Here is a 25,578-nt window from a genome sequence, read left to right as displayed (position 1 = left end):
GCTTAAATACACATTTGGATGGACACAGTGGTCTTTAAAAAAGAAAAGCGGGGAGTCGGCTTGGGAGTCTCTCTTTCCCTCTGCCCCTTTCCCTCCCCTGCCACTGCTTGCATTTTCTCTCTCAAATAAATCTTTTTTAAAAATCCTCCATCCTGTGCCAAATTAAGAGGGGCCACGGAAGAGTGGCCTCAGGAGGTAGGAGAGTGCCCGGTGCTCCCCCGGAAAATCGCAGAACGCGCCCATCAGCCCCACGGCACTGGGCAAGACACTGTCCCCTGGCCTGCCCTGCAGCCCTCAGTCCCTGTAGGACTCAGGCCTGGCTCCCTTGGCACGGTTCGTCCACCGGCACGTAGCCTTCCCTGGGCTTCAGGTTCTTTCCATAAAAACACGTGTCTCATTTCCAGGGAGCCCAGTTCCAGGGGCCAGGCGGGCAGCATGCTAGCAGCTCACGGCCTGGTGTTCCCGGTGACACTGCCATTCCCGCTGAGGTCATGCTTTGTTACTGCCCACATGCCAAGAGCAGGGCCTACCCGTCGGTGTGGACATCTTTCTTCCAAGAATTAACGCTGTTTTCTTTTCCAGAGCAGTACAAGCTGCTGAGCGACCACATTGAGCAGATGGCCATTGAGTAGGCAGGCCATGGGAGGTCGCCCGGAGCACCCTCCAGGAGGACTGAGGGTGCACACCCCTCTCCTGGGCCAGCGACTGGCTGTCACCCTACCTGATGACCCTGCATGACCTCGGAAGCACCCAGAGCCGCTCCACGCTGCCCTAGAACTAGCGGTTAGAAGAATCTGGTTGCCCATCTCCCCACCTCCCTTCTGCCTTGTCTGCTCCCCACATCCGCGTGCCAAAGGGTCTCTGGGATTACACGGCTAAAACCAAGGTGATTGCCCCTTCTCCTGGGTGTTAGGGCCACAACACAGGACCAAGCAGGAGGAGGAGGAAGGACACCAGGGCCGAGGTGGGCCCCGGGCAGTGCCTGCTGCAGCCGCCCGCAGGAGAGGGAGGGTGTGCAGTGCATGTGGGAATGCAGATGGGGGCATCAGGAGCTGGCATGCGCCAGTGACACGGGTGACAGTCCGGGACCCTCTTGTTCAGCAGCAGGATGGAGTGGGGGTGCTCCCCTAGTCGGGGCTCCTGCTGAGCCACGGCCTTGAGGAGGGGGCAATGGGCCTCCCCGGGCAGGCCAGGTCAGTCCATGGCTTCTGCCAGCTCTGTGCCAGCTGCCCACCGTGTGACAGGAACCGGAGTCATAGGAACCGCTAAGAGGAAAGAGACACTTGGCTATTTTAGGGAGGGAGAGAGCCTGGTGCAGAGGACCTCCTTCCTGGCCGCAGAAGGCCCAGCAAGGGGTGTGAGCGTCCTGGAGTTCTCGTGAGATCTGCGTGGTCGCTTGGGAATCACACCAGCCTGGAGGTGGCGGTGTCAGAGCACCTGCAATGCGCCGTCTGCGCGTGGCTTCCTTGTGATGCAGAGAGTCCCCCATGTCCTTCCTGGGAGGAGCGTGGGCTGCCTGCCCCACCAAGAGGCGCCAACAAGAGAAGTCTCTTCAGTCGCTGCAAAACAACCACCCTTGCTGTTGGGTATTTCAAGGAAGACGGAAAAATCTGTGTCCATGTCGTGGACAGCCGGGCAGAAGCGGCTTCTGGGGGCAGTGGCGTGAGGCTCGTGTGTGGAGTGGCCATGAGGCCTGGGGACCCCGCCCCCCGGCAGCCATGGGAAGGCACCTCTGCCCCCTCGCCCCTCACTGGCTGACCGCTTTCCTGCACACTTGGCAGATCCCCCCTTGTCCCGCTTCTGGTGCCCAGGAACCCTGGCTTTTCTCTTGGGGTCTATGCCGGCCCGAGGGGATGGACGTGTGACGGCAAGCAGCCAGCATGTGGCTCCTCTGGCATGAATACTTCCCGTCCGTCCGCTTCCCTCTGCCTCTGCCCCTTGCACTTGGGCACTGACCTTGAAAGTAGGCCCGTGGACACTCTCCTTTCCCCACATCCCCGCTCCTTTTTCCCCCTCTCTGCCTCCTCACCTCTCAGTCATTACATCACGGTCTGCCCTGGAGAACAGCAAAACCATGCCTGGTGGTCACTGACCCGGCCAGTGCTGGAACGCTTTCCGTCCTGGGATGCCTCCCTGGAACGTTCCAGAGACGAGCGGGCAGTGACGGAGCTGTAGCTGCATGTCTCGGTAAGGACAGGAGAGGCGACGTGAAGCTTGGTATGATGGGAGTGGGCTGGTGTCCGAAGGCTGGATCCTGAAATTCAGCTTATTTTTATAACGGTATCGTTTGTGTGTGTGTGTGTGTGTGTGTGTGTGTGAGAGAGAGAGAGAGAGAGAGAGAGAGAGAAGTCAGCCTGTCTGGCGATGTCACCACACAATGCACAGCTGTGTTGCTGGGGCAGGTCCCACAGACCGAAGGTCCCCCCACCCCACCCCGGGCCAGTGTTGAGCCCAGGGACAGTGCATGTTTCTACCGATGGCATTTCAGACAAATAAGTTCAAATTAAGGGGTATGTGGGCCCCTCCTCCAGTGCTACTGTCGGATAATGCGTCCCTCCTGAAACACTCAACCGTGACCCCTGAATCCGTTGGGCTCCCCTCCCCCTCTGTAGAATCAGGGCTGCATGGGGGAGGGGGTCTGTCCGAGTCCCCTGCAAGGCTCTCCCTTCAGCCTTGGCGTCTTTGGCTTTATTAGTCACATCTCAGTAGTTAGTTGAAATGCGTTACAACTTTTTCGTAAGGTGCCCCAAAGACTTATCCTTGTATATATAAGAGTTTTGTATAGAAGTCTGATTCTGGTTTCCGGAGGGAGTGGAGTGGGTTCTGAGGCTCTCTCCATGGTGCCCGGGAGCAGAGCGAGGCCCTGCCCTTTCCCCCCTGGGGCGGAGCCAGCAGGACTCCTGGGCCTTTGGAAGGAAACGCCCCTTTGATTTCTTTGGGCTTTTCCAAGCACTTTAACTTCGAAAATGATCTTGAGAGGTTGATTCCCCCCTGTAGGCCTCCTGAAATAGCATTTGAAGGTGGAAGCAAGGACCGCTTGGGGTTTTCTCCCCTCCCATTGCTTGTTCTTCCGGATGTGGCTGGCAGAGTGGGGTTGGGCTGCCCAGTTGGCTCAGACTCTGCCAAGACCTGGGCCCTCCTCTATGCCTCTGGCCACTATCACTTGGAGGAGTCCCGTCCCTGGAAAGAAGGCTGGCAGCTTGCCCTGCTGAGATGCCCTGGGTCCCTGTGACACGGTCTCTCCCCTCGAGGGCCCGGCCAGAGCAGACTGACAGGGGACACTCTCAGAGGTCCAGAGTGTGGAGAAGTCTCCGTCTGCTGCACACACATGGACACGTTGGTATGAGAGCTCTGCGAGCCCTTCCTGTAAACTCAGGAACCATAGACTCAATGCAGGAAGGGTCAGATCGTATCCTAGAAGAGAGCTTCCCGTCCCGGTAGGTGGAGTGTCCAAAGCCAGGAGCTCTGAAGTCTCGCCCCTCATCACAGGTGGTTCGGACTTTCTGCTGGCTGTCCGCCAGGGCTCTGCACATCACAGTGAGCCTGGACAGCCAAGCCTCTCAAATAAAAAGTTCCCTGCTTGACAAACAGGATGATGTTGAGTTGCAGCTTTTGAAGGTGGGCCAGGCGCTGAGGGAGAGAGAGAATCCCAGGCAGAGCCCACGCCCAGTGTGGAGCCCAAGGCGGGGCTCGATCTCACAACCTTGAGATCATCACCCGACCCAAAATCTGGAGTCAGATGCTTAACTGACTGAACCACGCAGGTACGTCAAGATGCGGCCCTGTATGTGTTTAGCTGTTGTTTTCATTTTAGCAATATCGGTAGGTGGGGGGTGGGCACGTTAATAATTTGGATTGCATCTGCCTTGTGTGTGAGCATGTGTGTTGAACCAAAGGTAGGAGAACAGGATTCTGATACCCTAAGTTACTCGTACAGTAACATGGAGTGAACTATGATTTCCTATTGCCAAAAAAAGGGGGAAGGTTTGCTAAGTTCTTACGTTACCAAAAGGAGGACCAGAAAGAGTCCCATTTCCTGAGTTCTGTATCCAAATTAAAATCTGGGATGTTCAGGTGAGCCAAGAAGCCACCTGGGGGCAGGTTGGCCCATGACTGCCTGTCCAGGCTGCAAGCTGCAGGCCGGACCCTCCGGCACTCTCCAGCAGCCTCGCCATTGGCTGACGGGTGGGCCCGTCAGCATTATTACCAGATGACCTAAAACTGCAGACTCCTGGCAGCGGGGTGGAGGCTAGGCAGGGGGAGCCCTTTTCCTGAAACAGTGAGGAAGGTTGGGAAGGAGGGTCTGTCCAGAGCAGGGAGGCCCGGCCCCAGCCTGCGGAGAGGGGGTTACAGCGCTCAGACCAGTCCAGGCTGCTCTCTCCTCTCCCTGTCTTCAGTCAAGGACTAGCTGCTGGGTGGGGGTCCCTCGTGCCCCCCAGCCCCCAAGCCCCCTCACTCTCATGTCTCTGCTGCCTCCCCTAGCTTCCCTATAAATCATTTATTCCTTATGACCCTCGGGGATGAGTTTCACCAAAAAGGGAACTGGATGGGCTGGAAGCACCCCTAGTTGAGCAATGTGCAATGTTCAGACCCCAGGCAAAGCCACACAGACCACTGGTGTCCTGCATCCTTATCGTCGTGAGGCTGGGAATAGGGGCGTGCTGACTGACCAGATAACAAATGCATGGGTCATTTTCAGATTGTTCCCCTTCAGCAAATATGCTCAATGCTAAGACCATCCTCCATGGTAGGCTCTGGTGGGACCTCATTGGTGTCCCTTGCTGTCCCTGGGGCAGAGAGTCTCATGCTCTTTGGGGAGGAATGGAAGGGTCCCATGGGAGCTGGGATGCTCTGTTCCCAGGGCGCTGGCCTGTGCTCCTTGAGTCCACCAGAGCTCAGGAATGGAGCCCCACCCCAGCTGTGTCCAGCCAACTCCCATGTCCCTCAGATTCAACTGGGGAAGTGTTCTCAGTGCAGGGCTCTTGGTTACTAATGGAAATGGATAAGCTTATCATTTCCAGAAAAGCATCAGTAGGTCTGGGTTTGCAGATATCTTCCTGTCTCTTCCACACACGCCTGCCACGGGGTGTCCGAAGATGGAGGGGATCCCAGATCCTCATAAGCCCCAGACTCCAAGGCTTTGACAAGGTGGAGTCTGAGCAGAGCCCACCGCCACCTGGATCCCTCCTGAGCTTCCCCCAAAGAGGTCTGCACTTTAGCTAAAGAGACTGCCTGTTGGTAAATCCCCCTTGAGCCACGGGTCAGTCCTAGAATTGGGGGGTGGGGGCAGTACCTATTCCCTCCTTGGTCCTGGACATGTGCTTGTGAAAACGGGAAGAAGGCGCTGTGGGCATTGTCCCCCAGCGCTGACACAGGTGTGGTCCTGGTCTCTTCTGTGCCAGAGACAGGGTGGGTTAGCTTCCTCTGCAAGGTCGTGAGCGAGCCTGGGTCTGTCCCTTCCTTAAGGCATCTTAAAGAAGACAAGCCAAACCTTTGAACATTAGGAAATGCTAGAAATTCAGACATTAGACATAGATCCCCTTCAACTATGTTAATGTGTTAGAACAAGGCCTGTCTGCTGCCTTTGTTACAAACTGCGGCCTCTGCTGGGGCCCTCGGGGATGGTTTACACGCCTGCATTAATGCGTTCTCTCCTTCAGCCAGCCGGTCTTGGACCCCACATTTGCCGTTGCCCCACCCAGACCTTGCCTTTAGTAGCCCCAAAGTAGGGTTCCGTGATGCAGGTGTTGGTGTGCCCCTTATGCAATCCCATGGCCCACCAGGTGACATCCAGCAAACAGTATTTTAAGGCTGAGGAAGTTTCAAGGTGGCAGATCTCAGAACAGTGCTAAAATCAAAACTGTTTCCTGTGAAAAAAAAAAATCTATGTCTCTATATTGCACCTCAGGTTGTCAGAAGGTGGAAACTTAAATAAATTATCTTAAAAAAAAAAGCTGTTCTGTTTAATTTTTGTTTTCACCTATCGGTGAGGCCTTCTTGGAGAATTGGCCATCTTCTCAGGGGTGTGAAAGGGGGTCTGTGCTGGCGGAGTGGCGACCGTGGACGGGACCTCAGTCCGGGCCTGCAGGATGCCTGACACCCCTTCTGGCTACCTGGCAGGAGCGGGGTGCCTTTATCAGTCCTTTCCTGTGTGGTTGGACAGATGTGTTTTGTGAAATGTTGGGGCTTTTCTCTTTTTCGGATTGTAAGAAGTCAGTAGCCATGTTCTAAATCTCTAGCCTAAACGGATGAGGGAGGTGTATCTGGGGAGCCGTGAAGGGCCTGAGGGAAGGGTCCTCAGCCCGAGGGGGGCTCAGGGGCAAGATGGGGTGTGCTCCCTGGGGTGAGGGCCTGACCTCCATGTCCCCAGGTCTCCCACCCAGTCTGGAGAACACCACTCCCCTGTTAGCTGAACATAGAAGTGGGTGGTGGGTGCTCCCAAGCCCAGGCTATCCCCTCTGACTCTTCCTCTTGTGCTCGGGGTGGGGGTGGAGGGTGCTCCAGCAGCAACAGGCCAAGGGTGGGATTCAGAGGCAACTATCCAGAAGGGGAAGGATCCCCTTAGGGCAACAGAGACACAAAAGACCACAGGGTAGGGCAGGGTAGCCCCAGGAGAGAGGCCAGGTCCCGTTCCACCTCCCTACCAACTACCAAATCGTTCTGAGCCTCGGTGTCTACATTTGTAAAATGGGAAGGAACATAGCGTCTATCCCACGTGGTCCTGTGAGAACCAAACGTGGTATTCACAAAGCACAGACGGCTTCTCGCTGCTGCTCTTGCCTTCATTATCCCCACGAAATAAACCAGGGAGCTGTGCCTGCAGGAGGCTAACCTATGAAACACAGAAAAAAAAAAAAAAAAAAAAAAAGACTGGACTTTTCTGTGTCAGTTTTGTAGGAATAAATTTAAAGCCTCTTATTCAAGATTCACAAAACTAAATATAAAAGTTAAACAGGGAGGCTTTCAAATGGTGTTCCCTGTGGTTATAACCTTTCTCCCCCTGACTTCATGGAAGCCCTGAGGGGTCGTCCCTCTGTTTCCTGGAGGGGGTGCTGCTGCCCAATTTATGAGTCGCTTAATAAGGCCAACCAGATCCTCTAATTAATTTGGCTGAATTTTGTATTTTAACAGAAGCATCCCTGTGCCTTACCCTCCCCCGACGGGTACTGTCCATGTCATTGTTTCGGCGTTCAGCGTTCTGAAAGGGAGACATGCTAGCTGGTGGCTGTTCTAACCCGTGATTCCCTAATGCGTGATGTGGGCCTCTGTTGGCTGGAATCGCACTTGACCCCTGTCTTCTCTGCCGAGGTGTCTGTTCAGACCTGTACCCGCTTTGGATGGGGTGGGCTGTCTCCTTACCGTGGAGTGATGGGAGTTCTTTGCATATTTTGAATCCAAATCCTTTGTCGACATGGATTTTGCAAATATTTTCTTCCCGTCTGTAGCTCGTCTTCTGGTTCCCCGAACAAGGTCTTCCAAGGAGTGGGAGGCTTAATTTTACAATGTACACATCACCGATGTGTGTGGGGGGGTCGTCTTTCCGCGTTTTGTGTTAGGACTCGTCACCAGACCCGAGGTCCCACAGACTGTCTTGTGTATTTATTCTAGAACGGTTACGGATTTGAATTCGAAATGTAGCCGTGGGCAGTTTTGAGTGAATTTTGGTGTACGTTGTGAAGTTGTAGTTGCATTCATGCCCTTCTCTACGGTTTCCAAGTAATTGTCCCTTAACCGTCTTTGGATAAGGCATGGGGTCTTCGGGTCGGTGCGGTTTGAATTTCAGCACCTGGGGGAATCCGCAGGCCTGACTGACACGGAGCTGTGGCTGGGCGTCCTGCACTGCTCCGGAGGGCCGGCAGGGGGCAGCCGAGCCTCCCCTGCCGCCCTGCAGGGCGCATGCGTGTTCCCGCCCCACACTGTCTCCACGTGCCGGCTGACCGGAGATGGTGAGGACACTGAGGAGGCGAGGACGCGGAGGGAGGAGAAGGCGAGGGCGCAGAAGGAGGAGGTGAGGAGAGGAGGACGTGGGAGGAGAAGCAGGCGAGGGCGTGGGAGGAGGAGAGGAGGACACTGGAGGAAGAGGGGAGGACGCGGTGGGGAGGAGGGGAGGACGCGGGGGTGGGGGAGGGGAGGACGCCTGGGGTGGGGGGAGGAGGGGCAGCATCCCACGCATGCCCAGTCGGGCCGCCTGGCGCGTGAATTGGCTGCGCGGGGACGCGCCGGGTGTGGAGCCTGCAGGCTCGTTTGGTGGCGGCGGCGACGGTGGGACTGCGCGTCCCCTCGTGGCTGTGGCGATGGGCCCGTGGGCGCGGCACCGTGCCTCGTGGGTCCCTGGTGGCCTCGGCCTGCCGCGCGGGCTGTGCGCTCCGGTGGCTGCGGATGGGCGTGTGGTTCGCGCCGGAGCAGGAGTCTCCAGCCTGTGGGTCTCCGCTCTCTGCTTGGGCCGTGGGGCTCCTTGGGCTCCACGGCCTTTGGGTTGTAAGTTGTGTCCCTGGAAGCTGCCTTGGACTTCGCTGGGGGCCACACTGAGCCCAACTGAGTTGGGTAGTGTAGACGCTGGTGTTGTGGATTCCTCCAGCCCGTGGGCACCGTCCGCCGCGTCCTTGGCCGGTCCGGCCGTTTGCAGGGTGCGGCCTGTCCCCTCCACGCCTGAATCAGGAGGCCAGTGCCTTCCCCGAGTGGGGTTTCCCCTTGAGCCGTCGGAGCATTGCCCGCAGCGGCCCTCCTGCGTGTTCACCACGGTACCCGCGGTGCTCCTGCGCCCCGCAGCCCCACTGCCCTGCAGCAGCGGCTCCCACTCACCAGGCCGGTCCTTCCCGCCGGTGGCCGGGCCCGTGCGTTCTCTCTGCACGCGGACACCTGCGGAAGTTGCCCTGGCATGCGGTGGGTGAGCGGTGGGTGAGCTCCCCCTCCGTGAGGAGGGGAGAAGCAGTGAAACGTACCCAGGGAGGGGGGCCATCCAAGTCCAGTGGTGCAGAGAGCCCCCAGTCATGCTCCTTCCAGCCCCATCCAACCCCCTCCGCCTCTGGGGCCCCAAAAGAGAGACGCTCTGAACTTTCCTGCCGCTTCCCAAGTCACCATCCACACACAGATGGTGGCAAGGAAGGCTCTGGCCGAGTCCAGCCCTGGAATTAGGAACCATCCGTGCGTTGGGGGCACTGGGGTCAGAGCCAGAAGGGATGAGCACCTACTGTGTACCAGGTGCCCCCTGGGCTCCAGCCCGCCAGGTGAGTAAGCAAGGCCATCTGGGGTTTGGACACAGCTGAGGTTGAGGAAGATGTACGTGTGTGTGCGCGCGCGCACATACATAGGCGTATAAAAGTATGAGATACGATATATAGTATAAGATGTGATTCTGTGTAAGATATAATCTACACATTGTCTTTACCAATTATCTATTATATGGAAAATACAGAATGTTTCAGTTATTTTTGGAATGAGTGTTCTCCCTGGTAGAATCAGGGTGGGCTTCCCTGAGGAGGTGCCATGGAGCTGGATTTGGCGCTGTTCATCCCGCAATGATCCCATGAAGGCTTGTGTTCCCCACTTTGTTAAGAAAATCATGGTCCTCACCTCCTTCGTCAACCCTCCACCTCCCTAAACTTGTGCTATGTGTCCCTGGTCCCAGGATTATCCCCGCATATCATGGCCATGTCTTAGGGGTGATTCATGTCCCCCCACAACTCCTATGTTGAAGTCGTAACTCCTATTGCCTCACAATGTGGCCTTATTTGGAAATAGAGTCTTTGTAGATATAATTAGTTAGGATGAGGTCACCCTGGGTCTATTATTCCAATAAGGCTGGTGTCTTTATAAAGAGAGGGAATTTGGACCCAGACACGCACACGGGGAGGATGCCATGTGAGCATGAAGACAGACATCTAAGCCAAGGGAGGCCAAAGATGGCCAGTAGGCTCCGAAGGCTAAGGGAGAGGCCCAGAGCACCTGCTCCCTACGGCCTCAGCAGCCGCCCACTCTGCCGGCATCTTGAAATCAGACGTCAGGCCCCCAGAGCCATGAGAGAGGAGCTTCCTGCTGTTTGAGCCCCGAGCTCACCGTGCTTTGTTCAAGCATCCCTGGGAGATGAATCTACCCTGTTCTCAGAATCAGCAAGGGCTCAAAAATCCGAGTCCCCAGGCCATAAGGTGGGAAGTGAGACCCAGCACGATTCATGTTAAGATGCACCCCGCATTTATTGAGCACCAATGGTGTATCACAGAGGCTAGGCCAGTGGATCCCCAGAGTAACTTGTCAGTGAGCGAGATTGTTCCTGTTGCACAGATGAGGAAACAGAGACTCGGAGGACACGGGACTCACCCAGGGCGGGGACCCAGCAGAGCCTCCAGCCCACCCCAGCCCTGAGCACCCGGGGTCAGCCTCTGTCTTTCTGATAGGGGAGCTGTGGTCCTATTGCTGGGGTGCCCGCCCCTATCCCCTGAGGTCCTCCACGGGGTCCTCCTCAGCAGAGTGTTCCGTACTCTCCTCCTCCTCCTCGTCTCTCCTCTGGCTCCGTATGGTGGTCTGAGTGCTCTGAATGGTAATAGTCATCGGCACAGCGACAGTATCAGTAATACTAAGGGCAGCGACAAGGATCGAGCACTTTCTAAGAGCTCCCTGCAGTTCTGTTTGCCTAGTACTCACCACAACCCTATGAGGGGGGGTCCTGCTATTAGCTCTACTTTGCAGGGAAGGAATCTGAGGCACAGATTTCCTGAGGTCACACAGCTTGGGAGCCGTGGATTTGGACCCAGATCCTCGCTGGGGGTCGTACTTGGTTCACCGCCTTTAGAGAGAATTATTCTGGAAGCCTGCCGCCTCCACTGTGGGGCGAGGCTCCCCTGGCCCCCCAACTCACTGAGTGACTGAACCTCCCCTGACTGGCATGAGGCCGCTTAGAGTCTCTGTCTTACTTGGTTGAGAACTCAGAGGTCTTCCTGTGGAAATAGAAATGTGCTTTGCTGAGCTTGTAGGAGAACATGGAGTATATGTACCGTATGACTCTCCGAAAATCTGAGAAATTCAGACTTCTGAAACCGGTGGGCCCCGGGGGCTGGGAAACAGGAGTGACCTGGCTAGAGCCCTTGCTTCTCAAGTGGACACACTTCAGGCTGCCTCTAGGGGGCGCTCAGGACACATGGTGGCTGCTCTGCCTGGTGATGTGTGTTACTGATTCCACCTCCGAGCCCGTCCAGGTCAGACCCTGGGGCTGGTCTCCACACTCCCGAAGCAGTGACTCCTCCTCAGGACCTCGTGCGAATCCCTGTCCTCAGATGGCCTCTCCCCGTCACAGGATTCACTCTCCCACCCTCAGTGCTCACCTGGCCGGTGAGAGCCCACGGGACAGCTGGGGAGGGCGTGGTATCCTTGAATGGCCGAGCATCATAGTGTCCGTAAACCCCATGTATCTTGGTTCTAAAATCCTGCCCAGGAGAGACCGGGATGGGCTGTTTCCAATCAGGAAACGAAGGAAGGACCAGGGGAGGGGAGTGGCAGAGGGAGGGGAGGGAAGAAGGTGACCTGAGCAGAAACCAGGGGTCAGACACTAAACCCACTGAGCCATCCAGGCGGCCCAGGATGCTTGCTTTAGACCAGCCGTCAGGCTGTGAGGAAGCCCACGCCAGCTGGAGAGGCCTCAGGGAGGCAGGCATTTGGGCTGTGGAGCCCTGTGGACCCCTGTGGACCCAGGCAGGTGGGGCCATGTGGATGTGTGGCTCCTGGAGTAAGTGGCCCAGGACCCCGAGCTTGGATGTGCCCTGTGTTTGGTCTAATACCCTGCTGTCAGTCTCTTGAAGTTCTTAATAATCACTGAACGAGAGGCCCACATTTTCATTTTGCCCCGAACACTGCAAACCTAGAGGCCTGTCCTGTACGCAGGTGACAGCCATCATCTACCAGATACGGGAGAGGGAGCCTTCAACGTGACTCTAGCCCCAGCCACCAACTGGCTGGAAACCCAGGAAAGACCTGCGTAAGAGCACCCAGCTGAGCCCACCAGCCCTGGAACCACGAAAGAGAATTCCAGCGAGCGACAGCTGTTGGAGGGCTCTGGGACTGGCGCGATTGGTCATAGCTAAATGAGCACGTGTTAGGTACTCATCAGATCGGGTGGGATGATAAGCAGTCCATCCCCATCGGAGTGTAGCCGTCATGGGCCTGGGATGCTCTTTGTCACTGTCAACTTCTCTGCTTGTTTTTAAACACCCAAGTGATGTTTGATTCCTGAACTTGATTCCAACTTGATTCCTGAATGACAGACTTGGGAAAAACCAGCCCACCTCTAGTTGTGGCACCCAGGGGCAGGTATTTAAAAGAATTTATCAGAATGAGTCTTCAAAATTATCACCATGGCAAAATGTTGCCAATAAAAATGGTTTCTATCGGGGCGCCTGGGTGGCTCAGTGGGTTAAGCCGCTGCCTTCGGCTCAGGTCATGATCCCAGGTCCTGGGTTCAAGCCCCACATCGGGCTTTCTGCTCAGCAGGGAGCCTGCTTCCTCCTCTCTCTCTGCCTGCCTCTCTGCCTACTTGTGATTTCTCTCTGTCAAATAAATAAATAAAATCTTTAAAAAAAAATGGTTTCTATCAAGATACCTAAAATCAAATTGAGCCCCACACCGTCAAGTAGAAAGTGGGGCGCTTGCGGGGTATACCTCCAGATCTCTCTCCAGGTCGTAGCTGTCCAGGATCTGGAAGGCACTGGAATACACCTCCACCGCTTTGGTGTGGAAGACCATCTCGATGGTGACAAAGTCTGAAAAAATTTTCTGTGGGGAGAGAAGCCCGAATCACATAAGCAGCCCCGTCATAAGGGGAGTCCTGGGGTCATCGTGAATGTGGACAAATAGGGGTGGGGGCTGTTAGTTGTTCTCATGGGGACAGGTCCTAGGCCCGTGTTCCTTTTAATTTATTTTGTTTGAACAGAGTATACATTCCCATTCAGATGCCGCCTCGCACGGGAATTGTTCTGGAAACGCAGAGGGCTTGTTTCCTGGTGAAGGCTTCCTGGGGGGCGTCTGTGGCTCTGCTCTCTCACCTGGGCTCCTCTGCACAGACTTTGCTTCTCGCACGCTGAGGGACGGTATTTGCAAGGGGACAGCTATGATACCTCTGGCCTCTGTCACCTGTGGGCTAGGAGTGGATCTTGCCGGAGGCGCCTCACCCGCCACCGGATAGGCCAGCTCATCCAAATGTAATACGGGCTCCTCTCGATCACACGGTTCTGCTCAGCTCAGCGAGCTCTGACAGAGCCCCTCCAGCACGGCCGGCCCCAGCGAGGTCCTCTCCCGCATGCCAGGCCTTCGCAGAGGCTCCTGCTTGGCTCTGGGCCCCGGCAGGACATAGCCCCACGCAGCCCCACAGAATGGACTCCGCGGTGGGCCCGTCGTGGGGGGATCTGCGTTTTCAGCCCTCCAGGGGATTCCTGCTGCCCGCGCAGCTCTGTGAACCCCTGTGCAAAAGCATCCTTACGTGCTTTCACAGGCCCGAGCGCTTTGTGACTATGATCATTTTATTAGACATGGGACCTAGACCTGATGCGGTGACCGTCATTATCTCCAGTTCTGAGTGTCTGCGCTCTCAGAACTGGGAGGGCTCTCTCGGGGCTTGGATAAGCACCCCTTACAAACTTAGTCCCCCAAGTTTAGAGGATGCCTGTTTTACACTGCATGCGTCCGCTGGCCCCTAACTGCGGAAGGCGAATCTCGAATCTCGACTCTCCTCCCAAACAAACTCTTGCTGGCGCCCCACAGAGCCCTGCTTTCAGGCCACATAAACATCAAGTGCTCAATAATGGCCCGCTGGTAGTTTAGGTCCCGCCTGCAGCAGGGATGGCAGAACACTCATCACCCCGGGTTCTGTCCTTGTGCATTCGTTTCCCAAATACTGCGTACTCGAAGTGCCAGGCCCTGGACCTGGTGCGGGGACCCAGCAGGGGACAAGGAGGCAGGCGCCACATCATGCCCCACGTGTGCATGCCCCATGGCACAGACGCAGTACCGGGGGGGCAGGCTTGGAACAGCAAGGTGCAGCCCCCCTTCACTCCGTAATGATTAGCATGTGTCATGGGTCTTCCCCAAGGTGTCCGTCCATGAGGACAGGGTCCTTGCTTTCTGGCACGGTGCCTGGCACACTGTAGGTGTGTATTCAACGTTTGCTTGATTAATGAGTGAATTAAAGATACAATTAACCCATCCCCCTGAGATCGCTGTCCCCAGCGGGAGCAGAGCCACGAGTTAACATCAGGGCTGGACTGGCCTGGGGGTCCAGGTGAGTTTCCCTGAAGATGAGGTGTTAACTTGATGCAGAGTGTGGCCAAAGCCTTCCTAGCAGAGGGCACAGCCTGTGCAAAGGCACTGAGGTGTGTTGGGGTTTAGTACGCTTGAGCTTGGATTGATGTGTCCCAGATAAGGCTGGGCTGGGGCTTCCGGAGACTTGGGGAGGATTTCTACCTTTATCCCTCGAGTAAGGGAAGTCATAGGAGGGCATTTAGCCCAGGAGTGACAGACTGCAGCTGCCTTTGGTGAGATCCCTGGGGCTGCAATCCTCAAATGGGTGCAGGGGTCTCTGTGACCAGCTGGGGCTCTGGGCCCAGGAGCCTGGGTTGCACTGCAGGGATGGGGAAGGAGGCAGCCCCTCTGCCACCCTGCTGTGCTGAACCATGGCTTGCTCAGGGGAAGGACAAAGAAAGGAGGAGGAAGAGCAAAGGCTGTGGGTCCTTGTGTGGGCTTGGAGGGGGTTGTGGGGTCAATGTCTGCCAAATTCTCCTGGTGGGAAGCTGGGTTTGGGTGCTCAGAGGAAGGGCCTTCTCCCTGCAGCCAGGATTAGGCCAAGATAAACTTTCCTGGGAGCCCCGGCTCCAAGCCGTCTGGGCAAACAGCTGTACACACACATGTGCTCACACACATGCCATGGACACACGTGCTTGCATGCTCACAGATGTATACAGGTTCATACACACATACGCAGATGCACACACACGCGCGTGTATGCGGACACTCCGACGTGAGGCCAGAATACTTCTAACGCAGGGCCGAGCCCACTACCTGCAGGTCCTTCAGCTTCTGCTTCTGGAAGGTGTCGATCACCTCCTCCAGCTGGTGGGTGATGCGGCTGGCATCCACTGAGGCCCTCTGCACACCGGTCTCCGCCTGGCTCCAGAGGCAGAAGGGTCATGGGGTGGTTCCTGCCTTTAGACACTACTCTGGGTCATTTTCCATTCTTCCCTTGAGTCGTCTCTCCTGCCTCGTGACATCTCTTGCCAATTTGGTCATCGAAGGAAAGGCCAAGTAGGACCCTGGTGAAAGGGCCAGACGCTGCTTGGACAGACCTGCTTCCTAGCTGGGTGACCCTGGGCAAGTCACTAAACCTCTCTGAGCCTCCGTTCCTTTGCTTGTAAGCAGGGGCAGTAATAACAGGTGCTTCTCGGGTGTAGGAAGGAAACGGCGGGCACCTGCTGAACTGTTGTAGCAGGTGCTCCGCTGTCAGTAATAATCCCTGCCTGTGGAATTAGGTTATGAAGTAATTCACCTGACCCAGCTCCTGGCCAGGCACACGAAGAACTTGGATTTTAGAGTCAGACACCCTCAGAATGGAGCTCTGGGTTCGCCCCGACCTCCGTTGTGTGACCTTGAGCCGGTCCCCTTTCTTGGTCTCGGTTTCCTCATCTAGACCATGGGCATGAGGCCAGAGGTGCCCACATCCGGGGAGCATTCAGCAAGCAGCTCTGACGAGGAAGTGGGGGCACGGAGGGGGTGACTTCCCGGCTTACTGAACAGTGTGAACGAGGGGACAGAGCCCAGGTCTCCGGACCCCCGGCCCACTGCTTGCCCTGCACCTCTGACCTGCGTCCCGAGCAGCCAGGCACAAGCTCGCCTGGCGGTGTTGTGAGGTCATTCGTCCCTTGTATGCGATCCCGCCTTCCCGCACAGACCTGGGGCACTCACCTGGGACTGAGACGGGTCCTGTCAAGGAGCCACATCAACCAGCAGCCCCGACCCAGAGGACCCCGGTGAGCAATGGCCACCCTGGCCCAGCAGCCTCAGGCCCGACCCCCAGGGAAGGATACGATCGTTTGCCGATCCGAAGGCGACTTCTGCCGCAGTTTCTCCAGCTTTTCCAGTTGCTTCATCTCGTTCTTCTGGACTTGTTTGAATTTCTTGATCTCGGCCTAGAGGGAAGAGGAGAGCTGTTTCCTGGATGTCCAGGCAGGCCGGACCCCGCCAGGCAGGCCCCGCTTACCCGTGTCTGCTTGATGTGCGTCCCATAGAGTTTCAGGGGGCAGACGACCTTGGTCTCCAGCCTCTCGACCTGGGGGAGCAAGGGCACGCAGAGAGTCGGAGCAGACAGGACCCCGGAGGTGCGTGGAGCCTGGGGGCCTGCAGCCTGCATTTGGAGAGTGCTCTATGGCAGGAGACTGGGGGGGGGTTCTGGAAGCCTGAGACACATCCTGCCTTGCCCCTTCGGGTTGTGAGCACCCGCCTGCGCTCAGGGCTCTGCCTCCCGAAGGCTCGGGTAATACCTTTCGTCTCACGAGCCTCATTTCCTCACCTGTGAAATGGGTATACTGGGAGCCACTGTGATCCCAGTTCTCCAGCCTGCCTTACGACCTGGCTGAGGGGACTAGACAGACTCGCTTGGAACATGAAAGAGCCCGGATTCAGAGCTTCCTGAGCTGTGTGCGGCCCCCGAGGGCAGAGCAGGCTCTGTGAGGGGATGCCTCACACCTGAGTCAATGCCTAAATGCCAGACCTTGGAGCCCCCCATCCCTTTCCCTTGGGCTCCTTAAGACCCTGATTGCCGGCCACACCCCAGGGGTCCTGAATCAGCACGTCCTCATTGTGGCCCAAGATTCTGCATTTCTCAGTTCACAGGTGAGGCTGGTGCCTTGAGCACCAGTGGCAGGGGGATCCCCAGAAATCTGGGCATGCGGATGGGCTGGGGGATCTGGAATCCCCACCAAGCCCCTTCCTCTTCCTTGTCAAGGCTTATGACCCTGCTGAAGTAAAACACAAATCTTAAATAATAATAAATTTCCCGGGAGTCAAAAGGAAAAGGGACTTCTCCATTTGCTTTCCTTACAGCATTTTCTTTTAGAAAACCTACAACTGTAAATCCCTTTCTCTGTCCCTTTGGGACTTATGTAAACGTTTTTGAAAGCTAAATAAGATTCTTGATGGTTTACAAGCTGGGAATGGCAGGCATCTCTTTGAAACGTCAACATCAAGGAAGATGTGTTTCCCCGGGGAGTTTGCTCTGGGGCCTGGCTCCAAGCTCTGCCGACCTGCTGGTGACAGAGACAGAAGTTTTACTCTTCCTTGGGAGAGAGGTGATCTGTGGCACAGGTGCCACCCAGCTGCCGGTGAAGTACGGAGGTCCTGTGGAACCAACGGTGCTGTCTGGTCCCCTGTCCTGGTTTCTGTCCCGCTGTGCTGGGGAGCGGGGGTTCTACCTGCAGGCCCCGACGCGTGGCCTGCAGTGTGTCCTATTTGGTGCTTATTCAGAAGAGAAGCTGGTTGGATCTTGTCTGCAGTCACACAAGGCTTTCCTGGGCTGGCAGGTGATGTGTATTTTTAATCCTCCCCCTAACACGCTGCTGCCTCCGTGCCCTCACCCGCCAGGGTCCTGGGCCCTGGAATGTGCCTCCTGCCTGGGACTCACGGAGCCGGCAGCTGCAGCCCTCAGGCCTGGCTTCCCCGGGGCGCCCTGCCTTGTCTGGTCTTCGTCCAACTGCCACAAAGCCTCCAGGCTCTTGGTCCCATAAAGGGTGGCGTGACCCCCAGGGAGAGAGCGGTGTGAGTGTCCACCCTTCGGGGATGCCTTTGGCAGAGGCAGGTCCTTGAGCTGGGGCCCCGGCGGTGCAGCTCCCCCCATCAGGCCCGACCCCTGCCAGGGGACTGGGGTCCTCCCGGGCCACCCCGCCTACCTCGGCCTGCCGGTAATCCTGCACCTTGGCCAGGTCCTCGGCGAAGTTCCTCATGGTGGCCCGCATCTCTGGGTGCTCAGTGTTGGCGAAGTCGGTGAGCTGTCTGACGAGCTGGTCAGCCTTGTCCCGCAGCCGAGCCGTCTTGCGGGTGTAGGCGGCCAGCAAGGAGCAGAACTGGCCAAAGTACTTCTCAGCATTGGTCACAGTGTTCTCCATCACCCTCACCTGGCTGTCCCTGAGGAGGACGGGGCCTGAGAGGCTGTTCTGGCAGGTCGGGACAGGGACACAAGGGTCTCCCCTGCATCACTCCCCATCTAGCTGTCGAGCACCCCCCTGGCAGGTGTCTGGTCCCCTCCCCCAGTCATGCACATGGTTCTATCCAGGCAGATGTGGGAGACCAGCAGGGTGGAGAGAGAGGCTGCTCAGACTGCTGACAGGAATGCCAAGGCTGGTTTGACTCCAAATCCAGCCTGAACCTCCCTGGGACCCTCCGGGGGCTTTGATCTTCCCGGTGGAGTCACTCTTCCAACCACCTCTAGCTGCCACGGCCCCTTCCCTCCAAACTCCTGATTCTGCTCCCTTCCCCCACTGCTGAGCTTTGAAATTCTCTCCCTTCTCCAAAGCCTGAAAATTTAAAAGAAAACTTAAACTTTTTTAGGGGGCCAGTTTTAGGTTGACAGAAACACATTAAGTGGAAAGTCCAGAGAGGTCCCATATGCCCTCCCCTCAGGGCACACGTGGTTTCCCTGTTATTACCAGGGGCTGCATTTTTAAAGAGGCACGTAGAGTGGTTGGGAGAGACCCTCAAGTTGGCGATGCTCAGAGGAGCCAGGCACCAGAACATACGGGCGAGGGGCAGGCAGGCTGCACTGCCACATTGACAGGGTCTGGCCAGAGGCAGTGCTGTCAGGGACGATACCACAGGGGCGCAGGGTCTGGGGCCTTGGAGGCACCAAGAGGGGTTTCCCGGGTGCAGCCAAATGAGGGAAAGAGGGAATGGATCCTGTGAATTTGGCTACCCCAGAGCTGTGGGTGATAAATGCTAGAGAAGAAGAGGCCAGATTCTGGAAGGTTTCTTGGACTTCCCTTGACCTCGAGGTAGGGTGCTGTGGGAGGGAGGGCACCCTTTACCGCCACCCGGCCCCAGCAGGCCTGGCTGCCCCATCTCTCTTGGTGCATCAGACCCCCCAAACGCTGCTTCCCCTCCCCTCCCAGCCCAGGCCAGGGCAGGGCCACTCACCTGGAGAGAACAATGCTCATTGTGACCGGAGGCTCCAGCTGTCCTAGGCAAGGGGAATGAGGCCAGGGCCCCAGGGGTCCCACAAGCCAGGGAGGAGCGGGCGGGGCTGGGCGCAGCTGTGCGGTCTGGGCTCCAGGGACACTGGCACCTGGTTGCCAGGCAACATGGCCACCCACAGCCACCCTGGGAGGAGCCCCAGCTGGTTGCCTGGCAACCTCTCCCCAGGCCAGCCTTGCCAGCCTCGCACTGGCTGGGGGGAGGGGTCCCAGAGAGCCCCCATATCCTTCGTTTGAAGTTGGAGGTTCTACAGAGCCAGGCAGTGTGGGGTTCTCTAGCACAGATCGGATTTAGGGCAGCTTGCTTGGGGCTCAGCCATGAGGGGCTGCTGCCCAGCCTTCCCCCAAATTCTGGGAGCAGCCGGCAGGGTCCTAGGATACCTGGTTACCTGGGAGCGGCTGTAGGGGAAAGCACAGAGTCCATCTGGGGGGTCCTGGAGCCTTGTAGCTGAATGGAGGGGACAGGGACCCCAGCCCAAAGGGACTTTTTTTAACATTTCGGTCATCGTCTTGTTATTCTCCTCATTTATAAAACCAGTTCTTGCTCATTGTTAGAAAAGTAAGAAAGTAGAGAGAACCCGAAAGGAATTCCCGACCACATGATGAAGCTGTACTAAGGTGCACGTTTTACTAAGTGGAAGCTGTGTACCTTTCACCGCGCGCACGTTTCACCTAGAGAAGGACAAAGGTGCCAACGCTGTCAGGGATAGGGCGGGCGGAGGGGCAGGTGTGGTCCAAACACGCCGAGCTGCTGCGGTCACGGGATTCCCTGGCTGCGTCTGTTCCTCCTGGTGCGTCGGCAGGTTTTCAGAATGGAGAGCTTTTTTCTTTCTTTTTTTTTCCTTAAGCACAGATAAAAGCAAGGACTTAAGAGTCCACTAAACACAGGCTTAAATCCCAGAACCCAGCCCTACTATGGGACCTTGGGCAAGTCACCTCCCCTATAAAATGGGATCGTGACAGTACCTTGTTGCCTGGTCCTCGTTAGCAGAAAGAAGTCTCTGGTGTGATGGTAAAGGGACAGGGCAAGGCCAGACTTCCACAGCGGTTCTGTGCACATCGGCCCAGCATGGTGATGGCTCCCCCGCAGCGGGTCCTGGGTGCCCCACTGCCTGTGCTGCTGCCTGCCCGCTCCCTACACTTCGCTCTGCCCTGTGTGCCCTTTGGCTCACCCCTGCAGGATGCTGGGCAGGGCAGGGGCTCCTGTGCCCCCCACTCTGCACACCAGGTCCCGTCCCTCTCAGGTTCTTGGCCCCCTTCACTCTTGGGGCTGTGCTGAATTGAATAGCGTCTCTCCCAGAACGTCCCCCTGGAACCTCCCGAAGTGAGCTTATTTGGAAAGAGGGTCTTTGCAGATAGAACCAGCTGCGATGAGTCATACTAGAGTGGGACGAGCTCTAGTCCAACAATTGGTGTCCTTATAAGAAGAGGAAGCAGAAACCCAGGGAGACAGCTGTCTGACACAGGGGCTGAGACTGGAGGGACATGGCCATTGGTCAAGGATGGCCAGCAACACCCGCTGCTGGAAGAGGCACGAAGGATCCTCCCCTGGAGCCCTCAGAGGGAGCTCAGCCCTGCCCCCACCTTGATTTTGGACCTCCGGCTTCCAGACTGTAGCATAAACCTCTGTCGTATTAATACTTATTTTGGTATGGTGGCCCCAGGACCCTTGCAGGTCCCTTACCTCCCCGCAGCGCTGCTGTGTTCCCACATGGCCAGCCTCTCTCCCCATGGGGGCTGTGGCCTGCCTGTTTTTTCCAGGTCTTCTGACTTCACACGGGTTCCCTATACCTTGATGATCCCTTTGGTCGATGAATTCCGTCCTGAGCAAGCCTGGCGGAGTGTCTTGTCCATGTTAAGAGGCGCCCACAATGAAGGTGGCACTTTTGCCCTGGGTTCTGGATCTGGTCCCTGGCCAAACAAGCATGCTGCTCTGTGTCCCTGTTCCTCTACACTTTCTGCCAGCTTCAACACCAGCAAGCCTCTCCTCCTCCTGGAGAAATGCCCCCCAGCTGACTCCCCCAACCCTCCTCTCTTCTACTCCCCCCCTGCTCAGGGAACTTTCAAACAAGCGGCCTTTCCTCGCTCGGTTCCCTTCACTCCCTCTTGTCTTTCCTCATTGTCACTATATCCAAGGCCATGGCCCTGGCCCGTGGCATCCAGGCCAACAGCCTGCTCAATGAATTTTGACCTTTCCAGCTCCCACAATCCCAAGAGCCAACTCCTTAAAACAAGTCCCTCATTTTTCTGAGGGGCTGGTTCCGTCCCTCTGGAGACCCCAGCTCTTGTAGGGCGAGGAGAAGCTACAAAGGTCTGCAGGCTTCTGCCCTCCAGGGGGGGCGTCTGTGTAGTCGGTGATGGCCACAGGAGGGCAGCAGAGACCCCCTTATGAGGGCCTCTGGGGCACAGGACAGTGTGGTGGGGGACCTGGAAACCCAGCACTGGGAGCACCGCCCAGAAGAAGCCACCTTAACACTGGTGGCAGAAAGCGCAGTTTGGGGGGGTGGTTGTCAGCGAGAAAGGGCGACGTTTTAGTTCACGTCTTAGAAACTTAAAGGAACTTCGAAAAATGAAAACCACCTTCCCATAGGGCCACATAGAGACCTCTTGCGGCCGGAGAGGGAATAGCTGGGGGATGGGAGCTGCAGGGCGGCAGGTGCCCCCTCCTGCCGCCTCCCGCTTCTTCTCCACCCCACCCCACCCCCCTTCTCAGGGTCGGGCTGCTCTGAATCCTTGAGAAAAATTGAACACAGCCGCTGGAACGGGGCGGGGGGGGGGGGCTGTGTAGAGCCTGTGGGCTCAGTCTCTCTTTCCTATAAACATATTTCTGCCGAACCCTACGAGGGAGGCAGACATCCTGACCCTCTGCCCAGACCCCAGTGTCTGCAGGCTTCTGCCCTGACCCTACAAAGAGCAAGGACATTCTCCTACAAGCCCTCATGCGGCTGTCACACCCAGAAAATTAACGTGAACGCAATACCCACTCTCAAAATTCCCATGTCCCCCACCGTCCCATGCATGTCCCTGAGTGCTGGGTTTCCTGCTAATTCAAGAGGAGTTGCACTTCCTGCCTGAGTCTATCTGATCTTAAATTGGGAACTGCTCCTCAACCTTGTGGATACTGACTTTTCTATTTTGTAACTTTTCATTTTGAAATCATTTCAGTTGTACAGAAATCATGCAAAACGCTTTCACCCAAATTCCCCAGTTGGGAACATTTTACTGATTTTACTTTGTCTTACCATTCTCTTGCTCTTTCTGTGTGTGGGTGGTGTTCTCTGATCTACTCGAGAGCCAGCTGCAGACCCGATGGCCCTTTACCCAGACACTTCACGGGTGTTTCCTAAGAGCAGGACGGGCCTCGTGCAGCCACAGTACAAATGGCGAAATCAGGAAACTAACATGTTTTTTTTTCCTATTATCTCATTGACCGACTTTGTTCAGAATTCACATTTTTTGTCCTAATAATGTCATTTTGGTCAAGAAGCAAACATCGTTTTCGGGCTCACCTGCTGTCTCTAGCTGGCCTGATCCTGACGTGTGTGTATACTCTGGGCCAGTTGTTTTAGAGAACATTGCTCCATTTGGGGTCACTGATGTTTCCTGAAACATTGCGTTGTACACTTGGGAGGAGTGCTCAGAGCTGGTCCTTGGTCTGGGCTCAGTCGCTCCTCTGTCTGGGATCAGGTGCTGCTGATGGTCCCCTCTGCTCCGGCTCTGGGCTCCTGGTAGGGACACAGCCCTACACGAGCACACAGGTCCTTGCCTCATGGAACTTTCTGTCCAGGGGGCCAAGTCTTGGCTCCTGGCTGGGACCCAGGACAAGCCAGGACTCTTCCCTGAGCCTCGGTGAAGTAGGGATAATAATCGTCTGCCCTCATCGTGTCACTTTGGGGTGATACTGGGAAGGACTCTCGGTGTCTGGCTATAGTAACCCAGGGCAGGACAGAAGTGGCAGGTCCAGGTGGGCAGAGGGCCTATCAGGGCCCGCGGAGGCCCCGTCCCCACATGGAGTCCAACCTCACTGGCTCAGGGAGCTCTTCCCTCCCAGGATCCAAGCCTCAGACATTGTCAGTGCAGCCAAAGATTGAATTAGTTGTTTTTTTCCAGCAGCCACATTACACTGTGCGGACATTTCACAGACTGTGCAAAGCCAGCAGGCTAATGCACAGACTCGGGGGGGGGGGCTCAGTTTGGGGCCTCTGCAGACCCCACAATTGGCAGTGGTTTTGTGACCCTGCTAAGCCCCAGCATTTCTGCCGATTCTGAGTCTGGTTTGGGGGATGTGTGCATGGATCTTGGGGGTCGTGCTAAGAGGCAGGGGGGATGGGGTTAGGTGGGGCCCCTCTCTGGGTCCTGGTTGGTGAAGGCAGTGGGATGGACCAGATCCCCTGGGAAATGGCTCCATCCCAAATGGGGAGGCACTGGGGGACATGAGGGCCGCCCAGGAGGGGTATGGCTGGAAGGAGCATTAGAGAAGCCGATGCCAGAGTATTGTTCCCTGGGTGCCGGGCCTTGAATTGGCAAAGAGCAATAAGGAATGGGGCAGAGTGTCTCAGTTCCGTGCGTTGGGCAGTCTCTGGAAGGGGTGCGGGTGGGGCTCTCATCCAGACTCTGCCTCCTGCTCTGACTCCTGACCTCCAGGACATGAGAAAATAAGTATGTGTTGTATTAAGCCCCAAGTTTGTGGCCATTTGCTACCACAGCCACAGGAAACCCCCTCTAAATTCCAAGCTTGGTCATCTATCCCTTCTCTGGGTCTAGCCACAGAGAATACAGAGAAACCCTGAAGGGCCAGAGAACTGGTGGGGGCACCTGTCCAGGAGGCGCTGATTGTGGAGCCCCCACTGCCCTCATGAGCTTTAACAAGCTCCCCACTCCTGGACGTGGGCCCTAAGCTCCAGACCGGACCCCTGGCACTTTGCTCCTGTTCTTCCCGTTGCCTGAACCCTGATCCTCAGCCCACAGAGCCGCAGGAGGAGGACTGTGGAGCCAGAGTGCCCAAGTCCAAATCTAGCCCTGCTGAGTGCTCTGGGGCGGTACTCACTCTCTCTGAGCCTCAGTTCCCTGCCCAGTATAATAAGGATGGGATGTGTTTGTTCTACTGGGTTCCCAGGGCATCATGTGAAATAATATCCATGAAGCTCTTTGTCACCATGCCTGATTATGTCACTTACTCTTCCCATCTTTAAGGCCATGTTCAAATGCCTCCTGCTCCTGGGCTCTTCCCTCTGACTGCAGACAACCCTTTGGATCTCATGTACCAAGATACGGGTTTAGTCGCCTGTAATGACAATACAGTTGCTAAAATTTGGGGGGCTCTTACCCTGGGCCAGGCACTAAACTAAATAGTTTACATTTGCACATTGATACATGCCACAATTACTATTATGCATAATAATTATCAGTCTCATCTCAGTGTGTGCCCCAGCCTCTCACACAGAATAGGTCCCCTTCAGCCCCCGTGCACTTGACTGCAGTTCCACCCCCCAACCAAAAAATGGTATGTCATTTAGAAATAGTATTGCCACAAGTAAAAGGAAACCCCAAATAATCATAGCTTTAGGAACATGGACATTTATTTCTCACTTGTGTGATGTCAGGATGTCAGAATCTAGATTTCTTGCATCTGATTCTTCTGTTGGATTCTATCCCTAGAGTTGACTCATGGTCCAAAATGGCTGCTGGAACTCTAGCCATCACATCCACCGTCTATCTAGTAAGAAAGAAGAGAGGGTCAAAGAAGACCGTGCTGCTTTCTTTACTTAAGTTGTACATATCAGTTTGTGCTCATATCCCATTGGCCAGAACCAAGTCATAACCACACCTAGCTGCACAGGAGGCTAGGGAATATAGTCTAGGCTGTAGGTCCCCACTTTTGGCAGGGCCCACATCTACCAACTCCCCATGGATTCCATTGGCATGTATATCCACAAAAGCCCCAGCTTCAGGAAGCTTGATGGAGACTCCCTCGGTCTTTCTGAATGGGAACCCAAAGTCAGGGATCTGGGGAAGTTGGCAGACACCCTGTACTCTCTAGAACTCAGAGCTCATGTGCTGACCAAGCACCAGTGACAGGCCTGATGTCCTGTCTTTCTCCAGGCCAGTGGGTTCCCTGGGCTCAAGATCATATTTGTGGCATGCCTCACTGCCTGTCTGCAGTCTTGACCAAGCAATTAGAAGGGATTCTCAGATTTCTTCAAATGAGCAGAAGAAAAGAAAGAAAACCCAAAATATGTTTCCCTTGGAAAACCTGGGGATGATTTCAAAACCTGATGATGCTCAAGTCGGGAAAGGGTTGGAGTTGCTGCTATCTGGGTCCACCAGATAGAAAAGTCCGGAATGCTGTAGGGGAAGGGCCCTG

At 56.1% G+C, this 25,578-nt stretch overlaps 2 protein-coding genes and 1 long non-coding RNA gene across 9 annotated transcripts in view; 1 reads left to right on the top strand and 2 right to left on the bottom strand.

The window, feature by feature from the left end:
- Window positions 1-5,849, top strand: part of KIAA0513 (KIAA0513 ortholog) — a 62,934-nt gene extending 57,085 nt beyond the window's left edge. For all 4 annotated transcript variants that reach the window (XM_047711084.1, XM_047711080.1, XM_047711081.1 and 1 more), the window contains one exon: window positions 583-5,849. In XM_047711084.1, the coding sequence (XP_047567040.1) occupies window positions 583-632 (50 nt within the window). In that variant the 3' untranslated portion in view covers window positions 633-5,849. The remainder of the gene's footprint in view (window positions 1-582) is intronic.
- Window positions 5,850-9,696: 3,847 nt separating this feature from the next.
- Window positions 9,697-20,070, bottom strand: CIBAR2 (CBY1 interacting BAR domain containing 2). Of its 3 annotated transcripts, none has more exons than XM_047710214.1 (10): window positions 19,159-20,070; window positions 17,919-18,169; window positions 17,178-17,279; window positions 16,235-16,303; window positions 16,062-16,163; window positions 15,940-15,945; window positions 15,040-15,144; window positions 12,649-12,762; window positions 11,319-11,420; window positions 9,697-10,530 (listed from the first exon to the last, which is right to left on the bottom strand). In XM_047710214.1, exons 2-10 carry the CDS (start codon window positions 18,132-18,134, stop codon window positions 10,429-10,431), a joined length of 918 nt encoding a protein of 305 aa, XP_047566170.1. In that variant the 5' UTR covers window positions 18,135-18,169; window positions 19,159-20,070; the 3' UTR covers window positions 9,697-10,428. The 3 variants fall into 3 exon arrangements, with proteins under 3 accessions (XP_047566170.1, XP_047566169.1, XP_047566172.1); XM_047710213.1 differs by having other exon boundaries at window positions 9,698-10,530; window positions 17,919-18,153; window positions 19,159-20,069; XM_047710216.1 differs by lacking the exon at window positions 17,178-17,279 and having other exon boundaries at window positions 9,704-10,530; window positions 17,919-18,153; window positions 19,159-20,062.
- A 109-nt stretch (window positions 20,071-20,179) lies between these two features.
- Window positions 20,180-24,929, bottom strand: LOC125088769 (uncharacterized). Of its 2 annotated transcripts, none has more exons than XR_007123785.1 (4): window positions 24,804-24,929; window positions 24,392-24,498; window positions 22,724-22,939; window positions 20,180-21,125 (listed from the first exon to the last, which is right to left on the bottom strand). It is a non-coding gene; the product is annotated as an uncharacterized LOC125088769 (long non-coding RNA). The 2 variants fall into 2 exon arrangements; XR_007123784.1 differs by having other exon boundaries at window positions 22,724-22,817.
- Window positions 24,930-25,578: the final 649 nt, after the last annotated feature.

Source organism: Lutra lutra, chromosome 17, assembly GCF_902655055.1.
Source record: "Lutra lutra chromosome 17, mLutLut1.2, whole genome shotgun sequence".
In the NCBI taxonomy this organism is placed as follows: domain Eukaryota; kingdom Metazoa; phylum Chordata; class Mammalia; order Carnivora; family Mustelidae; genus Lutra; species Lutra lutra.
The sequence above is the reverse complement of the archived record's forward strand: the minus strand, read 5'-3'. Positions and strand labels throughout refer to the sequence as shown.

Bases quoted from the DNA above. Each gene is read 5' to 3' on its own strand.
- CIBAR2 (XM_047710213.1), bottom strand. From the start codon at position 19,178: ATGAGCATTGTTCTCTCCAG. The intron at 17,280-17,918 runs GTAGGCGGGGTG...CTCTGTCACCAG, and splicing joins AGGATTACCGGCAGGCCGAG to CAGGTCGGCAGAGCTTGGAG. The intron at 10,531-11,318 runs GTGAGCACTGAG...ATTACCATTCAG, and splicing joins CGTGGGCTCTCACCGGCCAG to AGCACTCAGACCACCATACG.